Raw genomic sequence first — 19,682 nt, forward strand, 5'->3', positions numbered from 1 at the left:
CGTGTGGTAATGTTCCTTATCATGTCTATTTTAGGAAGGAAGGAGGAAGAGAGGGAGGAAAGAAGGAAGGAAGGAGGAGGAGAGGGAGAGAAGAATGAATGAAGGAAGGAGGAGGGGGAGGGAAGAAGGAAGGAAGGAGGGAGGGAAGAAGGAAGGAAGGAGGGAGGGAAGAAGGAAGGAAGGAGGGAGGAGGAGAGGGAGGAAAGAAGGAAGGAAGGAGGAGGGGAGGGAGGAAAGAAGGAAGAAAGGAGGAGGGGAGGGAGGAAAGAAGGAAGGAAGGAGGAGGAGAGGGAGGAAAGAAGGAAGGAAGGAGGAGGAGAGGGAGGAAAGAAGGAAGGAAGGAGGAAGGGAGGGAGGAAAGAAGGAAGGAAGGAGGAAGGGAGGGAGGAAAGAAGGAAGGAAGGAGGAGGAGAGGGAGGAAAGAAGGAAGGAAGGAGGAGGAGAGGGAGGAAAGAAGGAGGAGGGGAGGGAGGGAAGAAGGAAGGAAGGAGGAGGAGAGGGAGGGAAGAAGAAAGGAAAGAGGAGGAGAGGGAGGGAAGAAGGAAGGAAGGAGGAGGAGAGGGAGGAAAGAAGGAAGAGGGGAGGGAGGGAAGAAGGAAGGAGGAGAGGGAGGGAAGAAGGAGGAAGGAAGGAGGAGGAGAGGGAGGGAAGAAAGAAGATAGGGAGGAAAGAGAGAAGGAAGAAGGAAGGAAATTTGGGAGGTAAGGAAGAACCACCTGGAGAGAAAAACTGCAGGAAAAAAATTATCTGGAGAGAAAATTGGAGGAAAAAAAGTATCTGGAGAGAAAAATTGGAGGAAAAAATTGTCTGGAGAGAAAAATTGGAGGAAAAAATCGTCTGGAGAGAGAAATTGGAGGAAAAAATCGTCTTGAGAGAAAAATTGGAGGAAAAAATTATCTGGAGAGAAAATTTGGAGGAAAAAAAATTATCTGGAGAAAAAATTGGAGGAAAAAATTATCTGGAGAGAAAAAATGGAGAGAAAAATCGTTTGGAGTGAAAAATCTAAATGTTCGAGAAGGGAAGGAACATCACTTTAATTTGAGAGAGAGAGAGAGAGAGAACGAGAAAAAACAAGGAGAGAGAGAGAGAGAGAGAGAGAGGGAGAGAGAGAGAGAGAGAACGAGAAAAAACAAGGAGAGAGAGAGAGAGAGAGAGAGAGAACGAGAAAAAACAAGGAGAGAGAGAGAAACAAGGAGAGAGAGAGAGAGAGAGAACGAGAAAAAACAAGGAGAGAGAGAGAAACAAGGAGAGAGAGAGAGAGAGAGAGAGAGAGAGAGAGAGAGAACGAGAAAAAACAAGGAGAGAGAGAGAGAGAGAGAGAATGAGAAAAAACAAGGGAAGAGAGAGAGAGAGAGAGAGAGAGAGAGAATGAGAAAAAACAAGGAGAGAGAGAGAGAGAGAGAACGAGAAAAAACAAGGAGAGAGAGAGAGAGAGAGAGAGAGAGAACGAGAAAAAACAAGGAGAGAGAGAGAGAGGAGGGAGAAAAAGTAGATCGATAGCGTCAGGGAAGGAGGGAGGAGGAGAAGGAGGAGGGAGGGAGGGAGAAGGAGAAGAGGAAGGGAAGGAAAGGAGGAAAGAAATAATGATGGAAGGAAGGAAGGAAGAGGAGGGAAGGAGGTGAAGGAGAGGAAGGAAGGAAGGAAGAGGAAGGAGGGAAGGAAGAGGAAGGAGGGAAGGAAGGAAGGAAGGGGAAGGAGGGAAAGAAGGAAAGTAGGAAGAAAGAAGGCATAAAGAAAGAAAATGAAATAGCTTAAGAGAAGGAAGAGCCCTATGGAGATATTTGAGAGAGAGAGAGAGAGAGAGAGAGTGGGTGTGAGAGAGCAACAAAGGAAACACCGACTTTAAGGTAGCAGAGTAACGCTTCTCTCTCCCTCTCTCTCTCTCTCTCTCTCTCTCACACATGCATCTTCATACAACTCGTCCTTCCTGTAAGCTGTCTCATTTTTCTTTTTCTTTCCCACCTTCCTTCTTTCCTTCCTTCCTTCCTTCATTCATTCATTCTATCTTTCCTTCCTTCATTCATTCATTCTATCTTTCCTTCCTTCCTTCCTTCATTCATTCATTCTATCTTTCCTTCATTCATTCATTCTATCTTTCCTTCCTTCCTTCCTTCATTCATTCATTCATTCTATCTTTCCTTCCTTCCTTCATTCATTCTATCTTTCCTTCCTTCCTTCATTCATTGATTCATTCATTCTATCTTTCCTTCCTTCCTTCCTTCCTTCCTTCCTTCCTTCCATCCATCCATCCATCCATCCATCCATCCTTCCATCCATCCATCCATCCATCCTTCTATCCATCCATCCATCCATCCTTCCTTCCTTTCCATCCTTCTTTCCTTCCTTCCGTCCTTCCTTCCTTCACAATTGATCAACACCTTCTATTTGTCCATCTGTCTGTCTGTCTATCTACTATCTGTCTATCTATCTACCTATCTGTCTGTCTGTGTGAAGTCTGTCTCCTTTCCTCTGTCTGTCTGAACTCTCTCTCTCTCGTAAAAATGTTAATGGGATGGAGAGAGAATACATGATCTCTCCTCTCTCCTTGACGTGAGAGAGAGAGAGAGAGAGAGAGAGAGAGAGAGAGAAGCAAAGAAAGATAGACGATAGTGAGAGAGGAAGGAAGAAAGACATAAATAGATGGGTGATAGATGGTTGAATTGATAGGGTGAGAGAGAGAGAGAGTCTATACAAGAATTTGGAAAAAGTTAGTCTTGAATTGATTGATCTATTGAGAGAGAGAGAGAGAGAGACCCTGAGGGGGCAAACTTAGGTAATTGAGTTGACACCCGCCTCTCTCTCTCTCTCTCTCTCTCTCTCCCTCTCTCTCTCTCTCAATTTCCTGTCCATCTCTCCCTAATTAACCTTTCCAAACTTTCTCCACTTTGACTATTACATAAGTTTGCATCATTTCTCCTAAGTTTGCATTTCCGATGATGATGATGATGGTGGTGGTGATGGATTGGTGGATGGTGGTGGTCGTGGTGGTGGTTGAAGTGATGATGATGATTATTATTATCTGTATTATTATCACTATTATTATTATTATTATTATTATTGGTGTTATTATTATTATTATTATTATTATTCATGAGATATAATCTGTATTGAATCACTGAGTACATTATCATAAATTCAATTATGGTAATATATTGCAGTGGAATGGGACACTGGAACAGCTGGGGAGAGAGAGAGAGAGAGAGAGAGAGAGAGAGAGGGAGGGAGGGAGGGAGAGAGAGAGAGATTATTTTTCCTCCCACTACATCTAATTCTTACCCCCATCTCTTTCAGTTACAACTTCCCGACGATGCAGATGATTGCCGAGGACTTGATCGCTGTTGTGGACAAGCTGAAAGTGAAGCTGGTGATTGGCCTGGGTGAGGGTGCCGGTGCTAACATCCTGGCGCGCTTCGGTATGGCCTACCCGGACCGTTGCATGGGCCTCATCCTCATCCATTGCACATCCACAACCGCAGGAGTCATGGAGCACTTCAAGGATAAGGTATGGAGAGTTTGGAGAAGGTGGGGGTGGTTAGAGAGAGGGTAGAGGAAGGTTAGGTAAGTTAGAGAGAGATAGGATATGTTAGAATTAGGTTGGGGTGGTTAGAGTAAAGGTATAGGATGCTTGAGTAAGGTAGAGAGAGAGATGGGATATGTTAGAATTAGGTTGGGATGGTTAGAAATAGGATAGAGGAAGTTTGGGTGAGATAGAGTTAGGACATGTTAGAATTAGGTTGGGATGGTTTGAGATGATAGAATAAGTCTGGGGAAGTTAGATGTAGGATATTAGAATTAGGCTTTGATAAGAAGGAAGGAAGGAAAAGGAGGTAGGAAAAAGATAAAGTAAAGGAAGTAGGTATTTTGCTTACAGAAACAAGGTTTGATTTGGTTTGAGGCAAGTGAGAGAAGCTAGGCCAAGGTGAAAATGGCAGAGATAAGGATGATTGCATAACCTGGCAGTAGATACCTATCAACCCATATACCTAGGCTGCTTCCCCCAAGGAAAGGGAGGCAGTAGATATACCTGGTTATATCAGTGCCACCACATGAAGGCATCCCTCTCCACCACCAAAAATTAACATATACGGACAATAAGTGAGAAGTGTGAATGTGGGAGTAGGGTTGCGAGAGGCAGACCAAAAAAAACTTGGGACGAGGATATAGGGTGCGACCTCAGTGATAAGGGACTGAATAGGGAGGCTGCCAGAGATCAAGCTGCATGGAGGGATGAAACACTTCTTGTAAAACTGCCTGTGTGTAGCCAGGATTTCAGTGATAAGGGACTGAATAGGAAGGCTGCCAGAGATCAAGCAGCACGGAGGGATGAAACACTTCTTGTAAAATTGCTTGTGTGTAGCCAGGATTTGAAGACTTTAGGTGGTGTGTAAATGATTGTATGGGCTGTTCCTGAGATGATGCTTTTTGATAGTTCACTTATTTTTCTTTTCACTAAGTTTCTTGCGCCTACTTCACCCCATCTCCGTGGTGGAGGTGGTGGTCAGAGTGGTGAAGTGTTTTGCTGGCTGAAATGACAGAAAATCAGTCCTAAGCTGGGGGATTTGAATTTCATGAGAGAAGTGGTCACAAGATTCACTGACATGCCATGAACACCCTCAGTCATACCACACCGCACCACATCAGTCATACCACCACACCACACTACCTCAATCATGCCACCACACCACATTTCCCCAGTCATACCACCACATCACACTACCTCAATCATACTGCCACACCACATCAGTCATACCACCACACTACACCACATCAGTCGTACCACCACACTACACCACATCAGTCATACCACCACATCACACCACATCAATCAAACCACCACACCACTCCTCCGAACATCATCCCACCACACCAGTCTTGAATGACACACCCCTAGCATGTAGTCTTGATGATTGGCGGGTGTTATCATTGGAGAGGCACAGGACGCCATCTTGTGCATGTACGAGGTCTGTTTGGAAAGGACTACACTCATTTTATACTCATACTCTAACTTGGCCTAGAATTGCCATCTCTCCATCTTGATTGTGAAGTTGTAGCAAGAGATTAGGCCTAGATTAGGATGCCAGTCATGAAGGAGTGCTAACCAAAGGATGAAGAGCTGAGCTACGTGAATTAAGCTGCTGAAAAGATGAAAATCAGAGAGAGAGAGACAGAGAGAAAGCGGGATTTCGAAATGTAAATATAGAAATTTTGTGTGGATGTAGAGTTGAAAATGAGAGAGAGAGAGAGAGAAAGTGGGATCTCGAAATGTAAATATAAAAATTATGTGTGGATGTAGAGTCTTAGGTCGAAGGCATCATCTTAATACTTCTTCTCGGTCTAGATTATCTCCTGGAAACTGAACAGCGTGGGGATGCACCCAACAGCGGAGCAGTACCTCATCTTCCACAAATTTGGACACGTAAGTTTTCATGTTCCCGCCTACCACGTTTTTCAGTGCCTCTCGGTGACTAATCTCTGCCCCTGTTGGTGAATCGGATTTCTTGGTCTGTCGCCCTTTGCTGCTGTGACGTCTTCTGCTTTTGTGCTTTCTCTGAGTATAAGGTTAGGTTCTGTGTGGTTAGGATAGGATTGTTTTTTTTTTATATTAGAGCTTGTAGTTCATCCTCTGTTTATCCATCCCTCCATCTGTCAGTCCATCTATCTCGTATCCATCCATCCATCCATCCATCCATTAGTCCATCCATCCATCAGTCCATCCATCCATCAGTCCATCCATTCATTGATCCATTGTTCCCTCTCTTCCTCCCTACCTACCAACCTGCCTACCAGCCCACCTACCTACTTACCTACCTACCAACCTACCTACCTACCTACCTACCTTTCTTTTCATTCCATATACAGTAGAGCATACGTAACCATAATCTACTCAAGTTGGCAATGTTATTAATTCCATGTTCTCGTCGATTGAAGAAGCTCCCTAATACCAGTTCCTAAGCAATTTATTTTGCATATTTCACCTTATTATCCTCTTCTGGGTTATATAAATCCATCCAGTATTACCGTACTCTGCATAAATAATGTACAAAAGGATATTAACCTGCCACATCCAAAAATAAATTGCTGTGGAAGAGGTGTTACGGAGCTCCCATAACTGATGACGTTACCGCCCCTTGTGTATTGAATGGGCAAGTATTAAGGGGAAAATGGGGGATATTTAGATTCTGTGTTGTTTTAGGGGTGAATGTGTTAACTGATTTAGCTTATGAGGCAGATGTGTAATGTTGACTAATGTTGCATAATGTGTGTGTGTGTGGCTGTGGATGTCTCTGGTGGTGGTGCTATCTTTTATTTATCGTTTGTATTTATTTAACACTTGTATCCCTTAGTGCACAGGATTAAATAAGGAAAATATAAACAGTAGCTAGGTAGAAGGATGTTTTAGGAACTATGATAAATGTTTACTGAAGAGAGGTGATTATTAGGTATATTGCCTCTAGGGATGATAATAATGTTGATGAAATATATGTGAATTAATATGTGATTTTTTTTTTTAATGTCACTGCAGTTTTTGTTTTAATATAAGTGATTGTTTTTATAATATGTTGCAGTGATGATGATAAATGTTGATTTTAAAGTTGCATCCCATAATGTTGTGTGGTCCATATTTTTGTCATACAAGGAAGCTCCCTCACACCACTTCCTAAGCAATTTCTTTTGTTTATTACACCTTGCTGTCCTCTTCTGTGTTGCTTAAATGACTTTAATATCACCACACTTTATCTGTAGTATAGAAAATGATATTAGCCAGCCATATCCAAAATAAATTTGTGAGGAAGAGGTGTTAGGAAATGTTAGACCATTCTAATGTCACCATACTCTGCATATGTAACATAGTTAACAATATTAGCCAGCCATTTCCAAAATAAATAAGTGAGGAAGAGGTGTTAGGGAGCTTCCTTAACCACAGAGAATACAGACCTGTGTGCGTGTGAGTTTCTGATGATGTTTGTGGTGGTGATGCTGTCTCTCTCACTTTTTTTTCAGATGCTCTCTCAGGTACACTGCATCAGCTGTTGGGGATGTCCAGTCCTTCTCAGTCTGTATTTGTTGTGAATAATCGGTGTGATACTCACCTTAAATGTTCTTTTTCACAGGCTATCTTGCATGCTTGGTTCTCGGAAAATATGTCACAGTAGAGTCAATGTCGGACGGACTGTCTCGGAAAATATGTACTGTAGTTTCAGTGTCGGATGGATTATTTGAATTTATTTTAGTGTTGGATGGTATATATGGATTTATTTGATTTTTTTAGTGTCAGATTGTTTATTTCAAGTATTTCAAAATTCAAAACCATATGCTTGACTAGATTTAAACTGAATAATTCAAAACCAAACTTAATAGTGTTTGAATTACTGTATCTTTGAAAATAAGATTACTTCACGGTCAGATGATGTACAGTATTTGCATTGCTTTGAAACTAGCATCAGTTAACAGTATTTCCAGCGCTTTGAATAATATCTTCATCGTCATGGCGATATATTTGAACTGCTTTAAGGCGAATGATGCCGTATGAGATTAGAGCCTGACTCTATTGATGCTGCAGCTGCTTGTGTGTGTGGCTTCATTAATATAGCTTTGCATATATTCAGAGCCTCACATATACTCTGTATGCATATTTATCTGAGTGGTTGAGTTTTTGCAGCCTGTACTAATTAATACAAGCAGAAATGATATAAAGCCAGATTTAAATGATAATGTTGCAATATGGAGTTACTTTTCCCAAAATATGTTTTTTTATTTATTTTTTTTCTGTTATGATTATTGGCAAGTAAAGCCAGTAAATCAGTTCGTTCATTTTGTATATTTGATGGAATTGACTGCTGCTAATGCCGTACGTATTTTGGTACTGAGAATTTGAGATTGTAATACTACCTGTGCAGTACAGTATTTGAATTGCATTATAATAATTAAATTCTTTTATATTTAATTCTCATATCTATTCTTATCATACTGGCTGATATTTTGAAAAGTTTGTTTTGTTTGAATTTGAATTGCATTTTTTTTTTTTTAATGATGTACTGGTTTTCCGAAAAAAGTTGAATATCATCCCACCGTTCCGAGGATCTCGCTTCCTTGATGTGCTGACTGGTGTAACATTTTTTTTTCTTTTTCCAGTGGCTCAATTAATGTTATGCCATGATGATCATTTACTGATATATTTGGTCCCTCTAGTGTGCCATCCCTCCCTCCTGTGTATCAAGATTCCTCTCTGTCACATCTCAAGCATGGTACCGTCCTCCTTATAAGCTGTGATGCATTCCAGAATTTTGCAATCTTTTCGTTCAGTTAGTATGGTAGATTACAATATACTGTTAAAGAATTCAAAATCCAATGATGAAGTTTTATTTCTGTTCATGCAAGCTTGTAACTCCCATACTGAATATTTGTATGTACGGTACAGCATTTGCATTTATTTATTTATTATTTATGTATTTATGTATTAACTATCATTTTTAATGCAAGGAAGAAGGAACCAAAGGCCAGATGCCTGCAAGATTGTTCCCTCCAAGACTAAAATAAAAACAAAATTACAGTGAGCCAAATGCTGTCTTTTAAATCACGTCAAACTCGCTCTCTCAATTTAAAGAAACCAGAAATGAAGTATTTTGGAAGCCTAATTAATAAAAATAAAATAAAATTACAATATAAACCCTAGTGACAAAAAAAAGAGAAGAAAAAAGTGACAGAATAAGAGAAAAAGTGAGGTAGTGTTGCTTATAACGAGGACAGAACTGCCGTAGATCTCAGTTCACGTACTGTACTACCACAACACAGTACTGAGCTTGAATTGAGTACAGTACATGTAAACAAACACAATACTGAGCTTGATTTGGGGCGGTTTTCTGATGCGGTTAGGAAGCTTACTGACACCTCTTCCTTACTGGGTTGTTTCTGATTCTGTTCCATTACTATATTTCGTGTTATCCAAGTTGTCTATACTGTATTTAATATTAAATGGGAAGCAAAAATGAGGATATTAATGGGTAGTCTGGAAAATAAATCACCAAGGAAGAGGTGTTAGGGAGCCTCCTTACCCGCCAAGAATACCTGCCGTGGTGACACATATCGTTGAGGTATCTTGGTAGATCTTTATATTTCAGTGTGACCATCCTAGACTGCCTTGTTTAAATTCAGAGTCACCTTAGTCACGTTTAAATTCAGTCTCAGTTCAGCCTTGTTTATATTCAGTCTTAGTTCAGTGTCGTGTAAATTCAGTCAGTCTTGTAACCCCTTTGTGCTTCTGTCTGCTCGGTGATTTTATGCGGGTGAGAAAAATCACATGAATAAAAATATGTCTTTTGAAATCTCCTTTGGCAGTGGCTGAATAGAGGTACAGTATTTTTTTCTTGCTCCTCCCAATTGATTTGATTCAGTTTCAGTTCAGTCTTGTAATCCGTCTGTTTCCCTCCACTCGGTGATTTTATTCGGGTGAGAAAGTTCACAGGATAAAAATATATAGCTTTTGAAATCTCGTACGTCAGTGGCTGAATGGAGGAAAAATTTTCTTGAGCCGAGAGAAGCCATAGGATTAAAGGTGTGTATACAGTATCTTTGGAATCCTTTACGTCAATGGCAGAATACAGGTCTCTCGTGTTTTGCCTCTCCGTCCTCCTTCTGGGGAAGCTACTCAGTTACTGTATATCCATGCCACCGTGTGAAGGCAGCCCTCTGTAGCACTGACTTAAATCTTAAAATCTGTTTCCTTAATCGTTACTAAGATGGCCGTTTGTAATTCATCGTATTGTATCTTCTATAGAGACTTAACCATGCTTGTCCCTGTCGGCCTTGGTCACTTAATGGCAGCTATCCCTACTGCTCGATCTCTGGCAGCCTTCCTATTCATATACTGAAATTTGGTAATGCCAGATGGGCTGACTGTTGCCAGTTATTTAATAGTTTTTTATTTTTTTTTACAAAAGAAAAAAATCCAGTTCAACCAAGAGACTCCATGTGTAACTAAAAATGGTTAATTTTGATGGTGATGGTGATGATGATGATGATGGTGATGGTGATGATGACAGTAATAATGATGATGATGATGATTATGCTTTCTTTTTTTTCTTTAACTTGCGACAGAAATTTTGTTCAACCGAGAGACTCTGTTCGTAATTAAAAAAGGTTAATTTTGATGATGATTTTAAAGTCTAGGATGGTCATAGTGTTGGATATTCCCCTTCAGGTGCAGACTCTTGCTCCTCCTGTGTTGTGTAATGTGTGAGATTGACTTTTTTGGATGCTAATTTTGTCTTTTTCACCTTTTTTTAATTTTCCCCTCCCAAAAAACTTGTCACGTCTCTGTAAACACACACATCCTGTACTGGGCGTCAACAGCGCTTGATTGAGGTACTGTGTGGCTTATGTAGTGCCTTCGTCTTTATTAGTAACCTTATTTAACCTTACTACCCCTGTTAATGCCTTTACTGAACCTTACTACTTATTAAAAAACCTTTATTTATGCTTATTTGTCTTTATTAATGCCTTATTGAACCTTACAGCCTTTACTAATGGCTTTATTGAACCTTACTACTATTTATTTGTCTTTATAATACCTTACTCACCCAGCCTTACCACCCTCATAATTTTATCTAAACCCATCTTTATTAACAACACCTTATTACCCCCTCACACTGCCTGTCTTTTTATTGGGCTGTATTTACGTCAGTTTTAGGAAGATTTCAGGCCTTTGTGACTTTATTTTAGACAACAGCACTCCATTTATTACCTAAGATAACTTTAATTCCTTTATTAATTACGTATGGTAGTTAGTTACAGTGAGAGTCTGACAAGGAGAGTGTGTGTGAGTGATGTGGACGGGGGGAGAGGGAGGGGGAGGCCAAGGATGAGATGGAGGGATGGAGTAGAGAGGTATATGAGAGGGGGGGTGTGAGCTATGAGCAGGGCAGTGAAATGGCAGAGGACAGGGCGTCATGGAGGTGATTTGTTTGCAGTCACCCCTTATGGGCTTAAGGCGTCTGGCAGTAGATAGATAGGTAGATAGTTTTATTTTCTTTGTTAATTTCCTATAGTAGATAGCTTCATTTTCTGTATTATTTATGCATGATAGATTTATTGAGCCTTACTTGAAAATTCCTGAACTCTTTCGGTTTATATTTATGTTATTTATAAAGTTGATATTAACCTCAGAATAATAGAAATCACATAAAAAGAGAATATTAATACTTTTGTCTTTACTGTTTATGTATTTATGTGTTTATTCATTTGTCAGCACCAGCATGATGTTAAATAAATGGGAATATTAATACTCTCTTGCCTGAGGTAGAGGGGGTAGGGAAGAGGGAGGAGGAGGCTGTAGATGTAAGGATGGAGTGGAGAGGTCAATGAGGGAGGGGGGGGTGAGCTGGGGGAGGGCAGTGAAATGGCGGGGGACAGAGTGACATGGGGTCAGTTTGTAGTCACTTCTTATGGGATTAAGATGTCTGCCAATAGATAGATAGATAGATAGATATTAACATTATATGCAGTAACAGGAGAGTATTAAAGTGATATAAGTAAAATACAGCACAGAGGAAGAGTTCTGAAATTTCTTACTAAACTGATGGTAAATACAGCCATACAATTATAATAATTTTTTTTTTTTGTACATGATAAATGCACAAACGTTTTTTATTGATTGATTCGTTCTGTATTTTTTTTGTCTACCAGTCAGTGTGCTTGGATTGGCCTGAAAATTCCACTGATATATATATATTTTTTTTGACATCCAATTGGCTTTTTTTTTAGAACCCTGATTGGCTGTTAATGGTTTGTACTACATGTGTTTTTTATCATTATTATTAGTTGGTAACATTTTTATTGATATTTGTCTAAGCAGTGAGAGTATATTATATTGACAGGCATTTTAAAACGGGAGCCATTGCCTTGAGGGTGATGAAGCATTTGGCTGTTTTATTATTATTATTATTATTATTATTTGTATTTGATGATCATAGTTCATGCTCCATCATAGTTTCATTTAAATTAGGAGAGAACAATTATATTGAAGGGATTGAAATTTGATTAGTCTTAACCATGAAGTAGGAGTGAGTCTTTTTGGTTACCATTCGAATCAACCTCCATTCTGACTACTCCCGGCCATCAACTGAGCTGAAAGGGGTTTGGGATCTTTGTCAGGTTAGAGCAAACACATTATTATCCATTCAGCTTTAGATTATGGAGGTGGAAATGAGTCTCCTTGGTTACTAGTCAGATCATCCTCCAATCTGACCATCCTTAGCCATTAACTGAGCCAGAAGAGGTTAGGGATCTTTGGCAGGTTAAAATAGACACATTGTAATCTTTTCGGCTTTAGATTATGGAGGTGGAAATGAGTCTCCTTGGTTACTAGTCAAATCAGCCTTTAATCTGCCCACCCTCTTTGTCGTATAGAATAAACACAGTATAATCCCATCTACTATGTTGTCGTCTCATGTACGTCGCTGTTGCTACTGTCCGATAATTTTCTTCAACATCGGAACCTTCTCACAGCCAAACAGCATCATTCTCAAGTCCAGTGGTGTTCCTTGTTGCCTGATATTTTTTGTTTTAAATTCAAGTTTTGGGCACTTAGTTTTTAGACCCTTATGGATGCATGGTGATCTTACATTCGGCTTTTGGTTATGGTGACTTTTATTTACAGACTCTCCATGAGTTACACAAATTTTGGCTTTCGGAATTCAGTCGCGGAAAAGATTGGAGAGTGTTCAGTATCACAGTTTTTGCTGTCTCATTGTGTATGGAATGTTTAATATTATTATTTTTAGGTGTTTATACTGTAGTTTGTTTATATTATTCATAGTGTTCTCTGTTTATAAATTATCAGCGTGTGTAGAGTATACGGTATGCCATATATTTTCATTTCAGGAGTTTGTATACATGTGCATTCACTTAAGATGCGTGACTATTGACGTAAATCCGACTTTTGCCGATTTTCCTGAAAGCCTTGTGTAACTTTGGGGGCGTCTGCGTTTTTTTACTCACCCATTATGTTATAGAAAATGTGTTTTGAGCGTAACATCCTGTGTTTATGTATAGTTTTGTGTTATGCAGGACGGAAGGTGTGTCGTTCATTATTTTTACGTTTTTTTAATTTGCAGGTAGATGTTAGCATGGTAGTAAGGATTTCAGCACTGATGTTTGTCTGTGTTTACGATATTACAAGCAGAGATGTTTATGTTTATTGATATTACAAGCATAGATGTTCCTCTGTGTTTACTGATATTACAAGTTGTTAGAGTAAGATGTGTTTAGGTGTTTATTGGCTTAACAGTGACTCATGTACTGCAATGTTTTTTTTTTTTTTTTCTACAGTCAAGTCATTTGCTTCTCGTACAACTGTGATGTCGTGTTTTAATTTTTCATCTGAGTCATTGCTGCTCGATTTTGAGCTGAGTAATGTTTTTCCATGTTAAGAGGTTAGGGTTTTAAATGCTTATTCGGAAATTATAAAATTAATGCTCGTTAAAGATTTATTGTCATCTTAAAGTTAGGGAAATGATGTTAATTTAAAATAGGGAAGAGGATTGGGTTTAAATGCTCTTTTAGAATATATAAAGGCTTGTTTGAATTTTATATATACTCATTTGCCTTAAGTTAAAGAAAAGATGACAAGTTAAAAAATTTCAGTAAGAAGTTGTAAATGTACTTTCGTAAGCTATGGTCACTTGAATTATGTAAAAAAAAAATGCTGTAGGTTTTTAATGCTCATTCAGAAATTGTAAATGCTCTCATAAATTTAATCATCAGAATTTTAGTGAGAAAGATGAAGAAAATGCCCATTGATATATATAAAGTTAAAAAAAGTATTATTAGAGTTAGTTGGTTAAGTGACAAGTAAAGGATAATTAATCAAGCTTGTTACTGTGAAAATTTAAACACAATTGCTTTATATTTATTGGACCATTAATAACACTGGGAATCAGGAATGGTTATAAATTTACTAACTCATTACTTACAAATCATTTCTAACACACGGGTGATAAGAAAACTAACACAAATAAGTTGGTTTATTTTTATGAGCCTAGGAGTTTTCTAACACCTTCTAACATTCAGAATTTTTTAAAGTGGGAAATATTACTCACTTGTATAGTCATGTTTTTTAGTATTTTTGAAGTTTATATTGGCAGTATTTAAAGTCAATATAATTAATTTTAGTGAGAATTTTTGTTTATGTCATACGATAATTAAGAAATGTACCTAAGAAAGTATATGTCATTATCCCTTGTGTTTTTAATAAAGAAATATTTATAAAATACAGAATATTTTTAGAGAAGAGTTTGAATTGAATTTGAATTTGGAAAACTACCGGTTATAACTGCCAAGGTTTTTTCCACCTTCTAATCCTTCCCTAAGAGAATGCCTGTAGTATCCCACAAAATTAAAACCATAACTACCTCGTTTAACAGTCATGTAATGAGCCTAACCAGTTTTGATAGTAGGATCCAAGTTATAATATTTGCTGATTTAAACTAGGAGGATTGAAATACCTAAAAATTTGGGTCAAGATTTGCAAACAAAGCTTATGATCAGTTTTCTCCTCTGACTAAAATTTTTCCCAGTAGTATCGACTAAGAAAGGAGTGTGTGGATACTTCCCTTGTCTCCTGTTCTTCCTGCACTAACATATATTGCAGTTCCTCCTAGAAATAAATATCATGGGTACAGTTTATTTGTGCAGGAAAGACAAGGAAAGAGTAAAAATCTCTCTATTCTGTCTACAAAAACAGTCTCAGAATTAAAAACAGGGAGCAAGAGAGAAAGAAAAAATGGTCAAAAGTCAGTTTGTATATCTTGACCCTCTCGTCACCACCCGGTCTGACCCCACACCTTCCCACAGCAACTGGACTCAGCTGAAAACAAGGAACGGCTGATCAAGGAGTACCAGGACCGTCTCCAGAGCAAGATCAATCCCAAGAACCTCCGCAAATACGTTGAGGCGTTCCTGAAGTGAGTACTGCATGGTCTGGGTTGGTGGATGAGAGAGAAATTTGTTGAGCATTTGTTATGAAGGAATGAGTCTCCTTGGTTACTAGTCAGATCAGCCCATTAGCTGAGCCCAAAAGGATGAGGGATCTTTGTGAGGGGAGATTTGTTGTTGTAGTTGTTGTTTAATCCCAATCTGTCTGGCTGAGCAGACCCATAAACCACAGGTAAGCAACTGCTCTGGCAGGGCTGTCCTACAAGCACAGTACAGTACATAGACTGTGTAGGGATCCAGTGCCTCCTTGTGGTAGACAGCACCTCACCAGGGTTTGACCAAAGTCCTTCCCACAGTGAGGTGCAGGGAAATTTCAAGATGTTTGTCCCCTGGGTGGATGCTACAGCTGCTTAACCCAGGGTGCACAGTGCCACCACATGTACGGTCCTTGTCAGTGCCTCTCAGGTTAGAGTAAACATGCTTTAGTACATTTTAACTAAGCTTGTTGTTTGCAGGCGGTCAGACCTCTCATCTAAGCTTGAGTCCAAGCTTCAAGTGGAGACCCTGTTGGTGACGGGTGCCAAGGCCTCCCACGTGCACACTGTCCACACCATGCACCAGAACTGTAACAAGCAGAAGGCATCACTGCTCAAGATTGATGACGTGGGTGATGTCTTGGCTGAGTGTGTGAGTATCACACTGCTTCTTGTCAGATCAAAGGATTATTTTTGTTGTTTACCTTTACTTGTTTTATGAGTTACTGACAGACCAAGATGCATGTGCGACCCCCTTGGGGAAGTAAAGGAGGTTTACCCTCCTTAGTGGGTGAGGGGGAGGTAACTTTCCTAGGGGGTAAAAGATAGGGAGTTGTCAGAATGCTGCAGGAGTTTGTGGCTTTGAAAACAGGCAGGAGGTGAAAACAAAGTTAACCCAGGCAAGTGTGGAACACTGCCTTTCTAAAAATGGTATATGTATGTAGTTTAGTGATTATATTCTTTAGTATTTATGTAGGATAGTTCAGAATGTCAGGGTGTAAGTCCACGTTTTCTTTCAACAGCCTGAGAAGTTTGCCCAGTCCCTTCAGCTGTTCTGCAAGGGCCTGGGTGTGCTGACATCGCTTCCCCTGAGTGGTGTGGACCGTCAGCGCACATTCAGTGGTTCCTCCACCGATGACGAGTCCAGACCACGCCGCCAGCGCACCATGAGCATGGAGGAGTATGACACACCCAACCTCAGACGGTTCTCCTTCTCATCGCAGACGGCAGCAAATTAGAATCTCCAGCCATTCTAACTTGCCCCGACTTGTTCTAGATACACCTAACTTGTTCTAGATATGCCTAACTTGTTCTAGATACATCCATAGCTGATCTAACTTGTTTTAAATGCCCACATAACAACCCTTACTTTTACCACTCTTTCCTTGTAACTGTCTTTAACTTGTTCTAAACACTGACATAAATGCCCCAAACGTCTATATAAACCAATCAGCTGCCCTACCTTCTTCAAAATATACTAATAAACTGTCTGAACTTCTTAATAGACCAACAAACTCTCCTTAACTTCTTCCAAACACTCACATAACTGTCCCATTTCCACCTAGTTTCCCTCAGTCTGTTCTAACCTTTCCAAACCTTCACTCACTCACTCTTTCTCCTCCGCACAGACTGCCGCTAGTTAGAGACACTCACTTCAAACTTCTAACTAGTTCTGATTCACCGTAAGCTTGTCCTAATCCTTTTTCACGTAATTGCTTGCTACTTGCGCTGATATTTCTTCGTAACCGTGCTTCATCCACGTCAGGTTGGCATCATCGTTTACATTTCATTCCTTCTATCTTCTAGTAATTTTATTCAGCTTAGTAGAGACATTTTAGACTTAGAAGGGTTAGATGGAGACAAACTTAACCCCTTCAGTACTAGTTTTTTTTTACTAAGCTGGGTAGAATGATCAGGTGGAGTGAGAATGAATTATAAGAAGAATGTCACCTTGTATACCAAACCTAACTAGCCTAACCAAATCAAATCTCTATCTAACCACCCATCTTACCCTAACGAGCTCCCATAACAGCCCCGTTAGCACATATAGATAGTTAAACAGCCCCTTTTAGCCCACTGATGCCCTATTCACTCCATTTTTGTCGTCTCCATACGACTCTATTCAGCTCAGGGTGGAATTGTTTTGAACTGGAGCTGGGTAAAGGCATATGGTGGTGGGAATTAAGACAGTCATCCTTTGTATTTCCCCGGCAGTTCACCATCCACCTTCCGGGGGATAGGGAGGGAGTTGAGGGACGTTTGTATCAATGTATAGCCAGGCAGTACACCCGCTCGGTTATTTTATCAGTGCCACCACATGAAGGCAGCCATCTCCAGCATCCTGTCAAGGGTTTTAGGGAAGAAATATATGTGAATAATGAAAATCTGCAAATAATAAAAGTTTCTCTTTATATGGGGGAAAGTGAGATTGGATGATGGTGATGATGATGGTGATGATGATGATGATAAAAACCCACCTCACAGGGCCCCCACACCCATAATTTTGTAATTGCTCAAAAAAAAACACCATTATGGCAGCTCAAGCATCACCGGAAATTATATCATTTTAAAGTATTTTTGGATGAAACGATGAATTCTGCTAAACGATCCCAAATAACACCTTAAACAAGGTGGTTTTTATGTTCAGTGATTTCTAGGAACTCTATAAATGGACTTTCATCTCAGAGTAAGCCTAGAATTTGTGTTATTTTGTGCCGGATTATGCCTGTGTGGAAAACCATAATCGGAAGGCTGAAACCCATGAAAAACAATGAATGACTGTTGAATGGGGCATCTTGGAGGGGTTTAGTGATAGATGCAATTTTACACTAGTAGATAATAATGGTCATGGCTTGAATAATAAACTTGTAAATTTGTAATAGTAAAAAAAAAAATAACCCCTTTCAGTCCGACAATACATTTTCAGATTTCTTCTTGCTGTCTCCGGTTGATTTTATTCGCTTAGGGAAGACTTTTGGCACTAGAGGGGTTAGGTGTATAAGGAAACCCCATCAGTACGAGAAATCTTTCCTAAAACGAGTACAATTATCTAGTTGGAACGAGAATAAATTAAAAAATAAACTATGTCGAGCTGAAGGGGGTTAAAGTTGTAGATATATATATGCGGAAAGTCCTCCTTGTAAGTTTTTTTTGTTTTATCCCATCTTGAGGTGGGAAACAGGTCAGATTGATAATAATGATGATGATGACGGTTTAATGTGTGATATTTTACAACAGATCCCTGCAGTGGCATAGCTAGAGGGGCAGCTGGGGGGCTACTGGCCACACCTGATATATGCCTGGCCTTCCCAGTAGCCACTCTGTTTGTATAATTGTAGCTACACCACCGCATCCCTGACTTACAGCGAGGACTGTCCGTGTGCAAAACAGTTTCATGCAATCATCAAAACTGTATAAAGTGACATGTAAACAGCATCACATTGTTGGCTCAGATATCACAGTGAAATCAGACCATCTTGTTGTAAAAACACAGTGAGGCCTTCACCCTCCAGCAAGTGTGGTCATCCCAGACACAGACAGTGAGAGATCTATCTCTCTATCTGTATATAGCCAGATGCCATAGACCCACCTGTAAGGGGAGGCTGTTTGTCTTTGAGTTAGTTATATTACAGAGAGGGGCACTAACCCTCTACCAACCCACTTGCTGACATGTGGAGAACACGTGTGAGTTGGTTAAATGGTTACCACCCAGTGTTGTAAATGGTTTCCTGGCTTGCAGTGAGAGATGCATGATGGAATTAACACACTTGTGAGACTGATGGCCAGGCTGGAAAACTGTATGAGTGTGGGTGTGTAAGTCCGAGAGTTGATTCCAGGATTTCTGATTAAAGTGTACTACAGTATATTATCCTCAGCTCTGGTTGGTCTTCTCCCCCTAACATCCCCAGCCTCTTTGTGTTGTACTGTTTGTAAAGGCTCCAACATGCTTGATTGTGTTGGCCTTGCTCACCTGATGGTGGCTTTCCATGCTGCTAGATCTCTGGCAGCCTTTCTGTGTGGGCCTTCATTCCCAAGGTCTGTCATATCATTTTTTTTTTTTTTTTCTCCCAGCCTCTCCTAAGAAAAATAAACTGGCACAGGTCATCAAAAAATCGTCTTGCAGCAGCCAGTGTTGCTATTATTATTGTTATTTTAATGCAAGGAAGATGGAACCAAAGGCCACAGTGAGTTAAACAGCCATTGGTACGATCTTAGTTCTGGGATGACCACGACTGTGGAGTTAGCTAATGCTTGTGAGATACAGCATCCTAATGGTAATATATATACTGTATACACACCCACCAGGATGCCGCCAAGTTCATAGTTTTATTTGTTACTTAACAGCGCCCATCGCACTGGTTCCAATATGGCCGCCTCTCCACCACACACTCCCAGGGATGTAGCATTTGTCTCGGGTATTTTAAGTCGTTGCGGCTGAGGTGGTAGTGGCAGAGTGACTCCCAGCCATGCTGTACTTGTGACCCTGTTAGTTGATCTGTGTGTGTTTTTTGCACCTTGCTTGCCTATGTACCGTCTCTCAAGTCAAACATAAAGTAAGCCTTGTAGACATTGTTAAGCCCCTTTACTACGAGAAGTCACTCGAGGGATAAAGATGTAGTGATAGAGGTAAACAGAGAAAGACACCACCACAAGAGATCATTAGGAAGCTGTGTTAAATCATCAAAGACAGAATAAAGACAGAAATAGATAAAAAGA

The 19,682-nt window shown here is 39.9% G+C and overlaps 1 protein-coding gene across 2 annotated transcripts in view; it reads left to right on the top strand.

The window, feature by feature from the left end:
* LOC145391257 (uncharacterized protein ZK1073.1) overlaps nucleotides 1-16,217 on the top strand; it is a 60,136-nt gene extending 43,919 nt beyond the window's left edge. The window contains exons 5-9 of one of the 2 annotated variants that reach the window (XM_080265931.1): nucleotides 3,292-3,502; nucleotides 5,339-5,428; nucleotides 14,851-14,960; nucleotides 15,447-15,618; nucleotides 15,989-16,217. In XM_080265931.1, coding sequence (XP_080122057.1) covers nucleotides 3,292-3,502; nucleotides 5,339-5,428; nucleotides 14,851-14,960; nucleotides 15,447-15,618; nucleotides 15,989-16,204 — 799 coding nt within the window. In that variant the 3' untranslated portion in view covers nucleotides 16,205-16,217. The remainder of the gene's footprint in view (nucleotides 1-3,291; nucleotides 3,503-5,338; nucleotides 5,429-14,850; nucleotides 14,961-15,446; nucleotides 15,619-15,988) is intronic. The other variant, XM_080265932.1, reaches the window with a different exon arrangement.
* The last annotated feature ends 3,465 nt before the right edge of the window (nucleotides 16,218-19,682 follow it).

This window comes from Coenobita brevimanus, chromosome 17 (assembly GCF_032717465.1).
Source record: "Coenobita brevimanus isolate Jiangsu-jjx chromosome 17, ASM3271746v2, whole genome shotgun sequence".
Classification (NCBI taxonomy): Eukaryota; Metazoa; Arthropoda; class Malacostraca; order Decapoda; family Coenobitidae; genus Coenobita; species Coenobita brevimanus.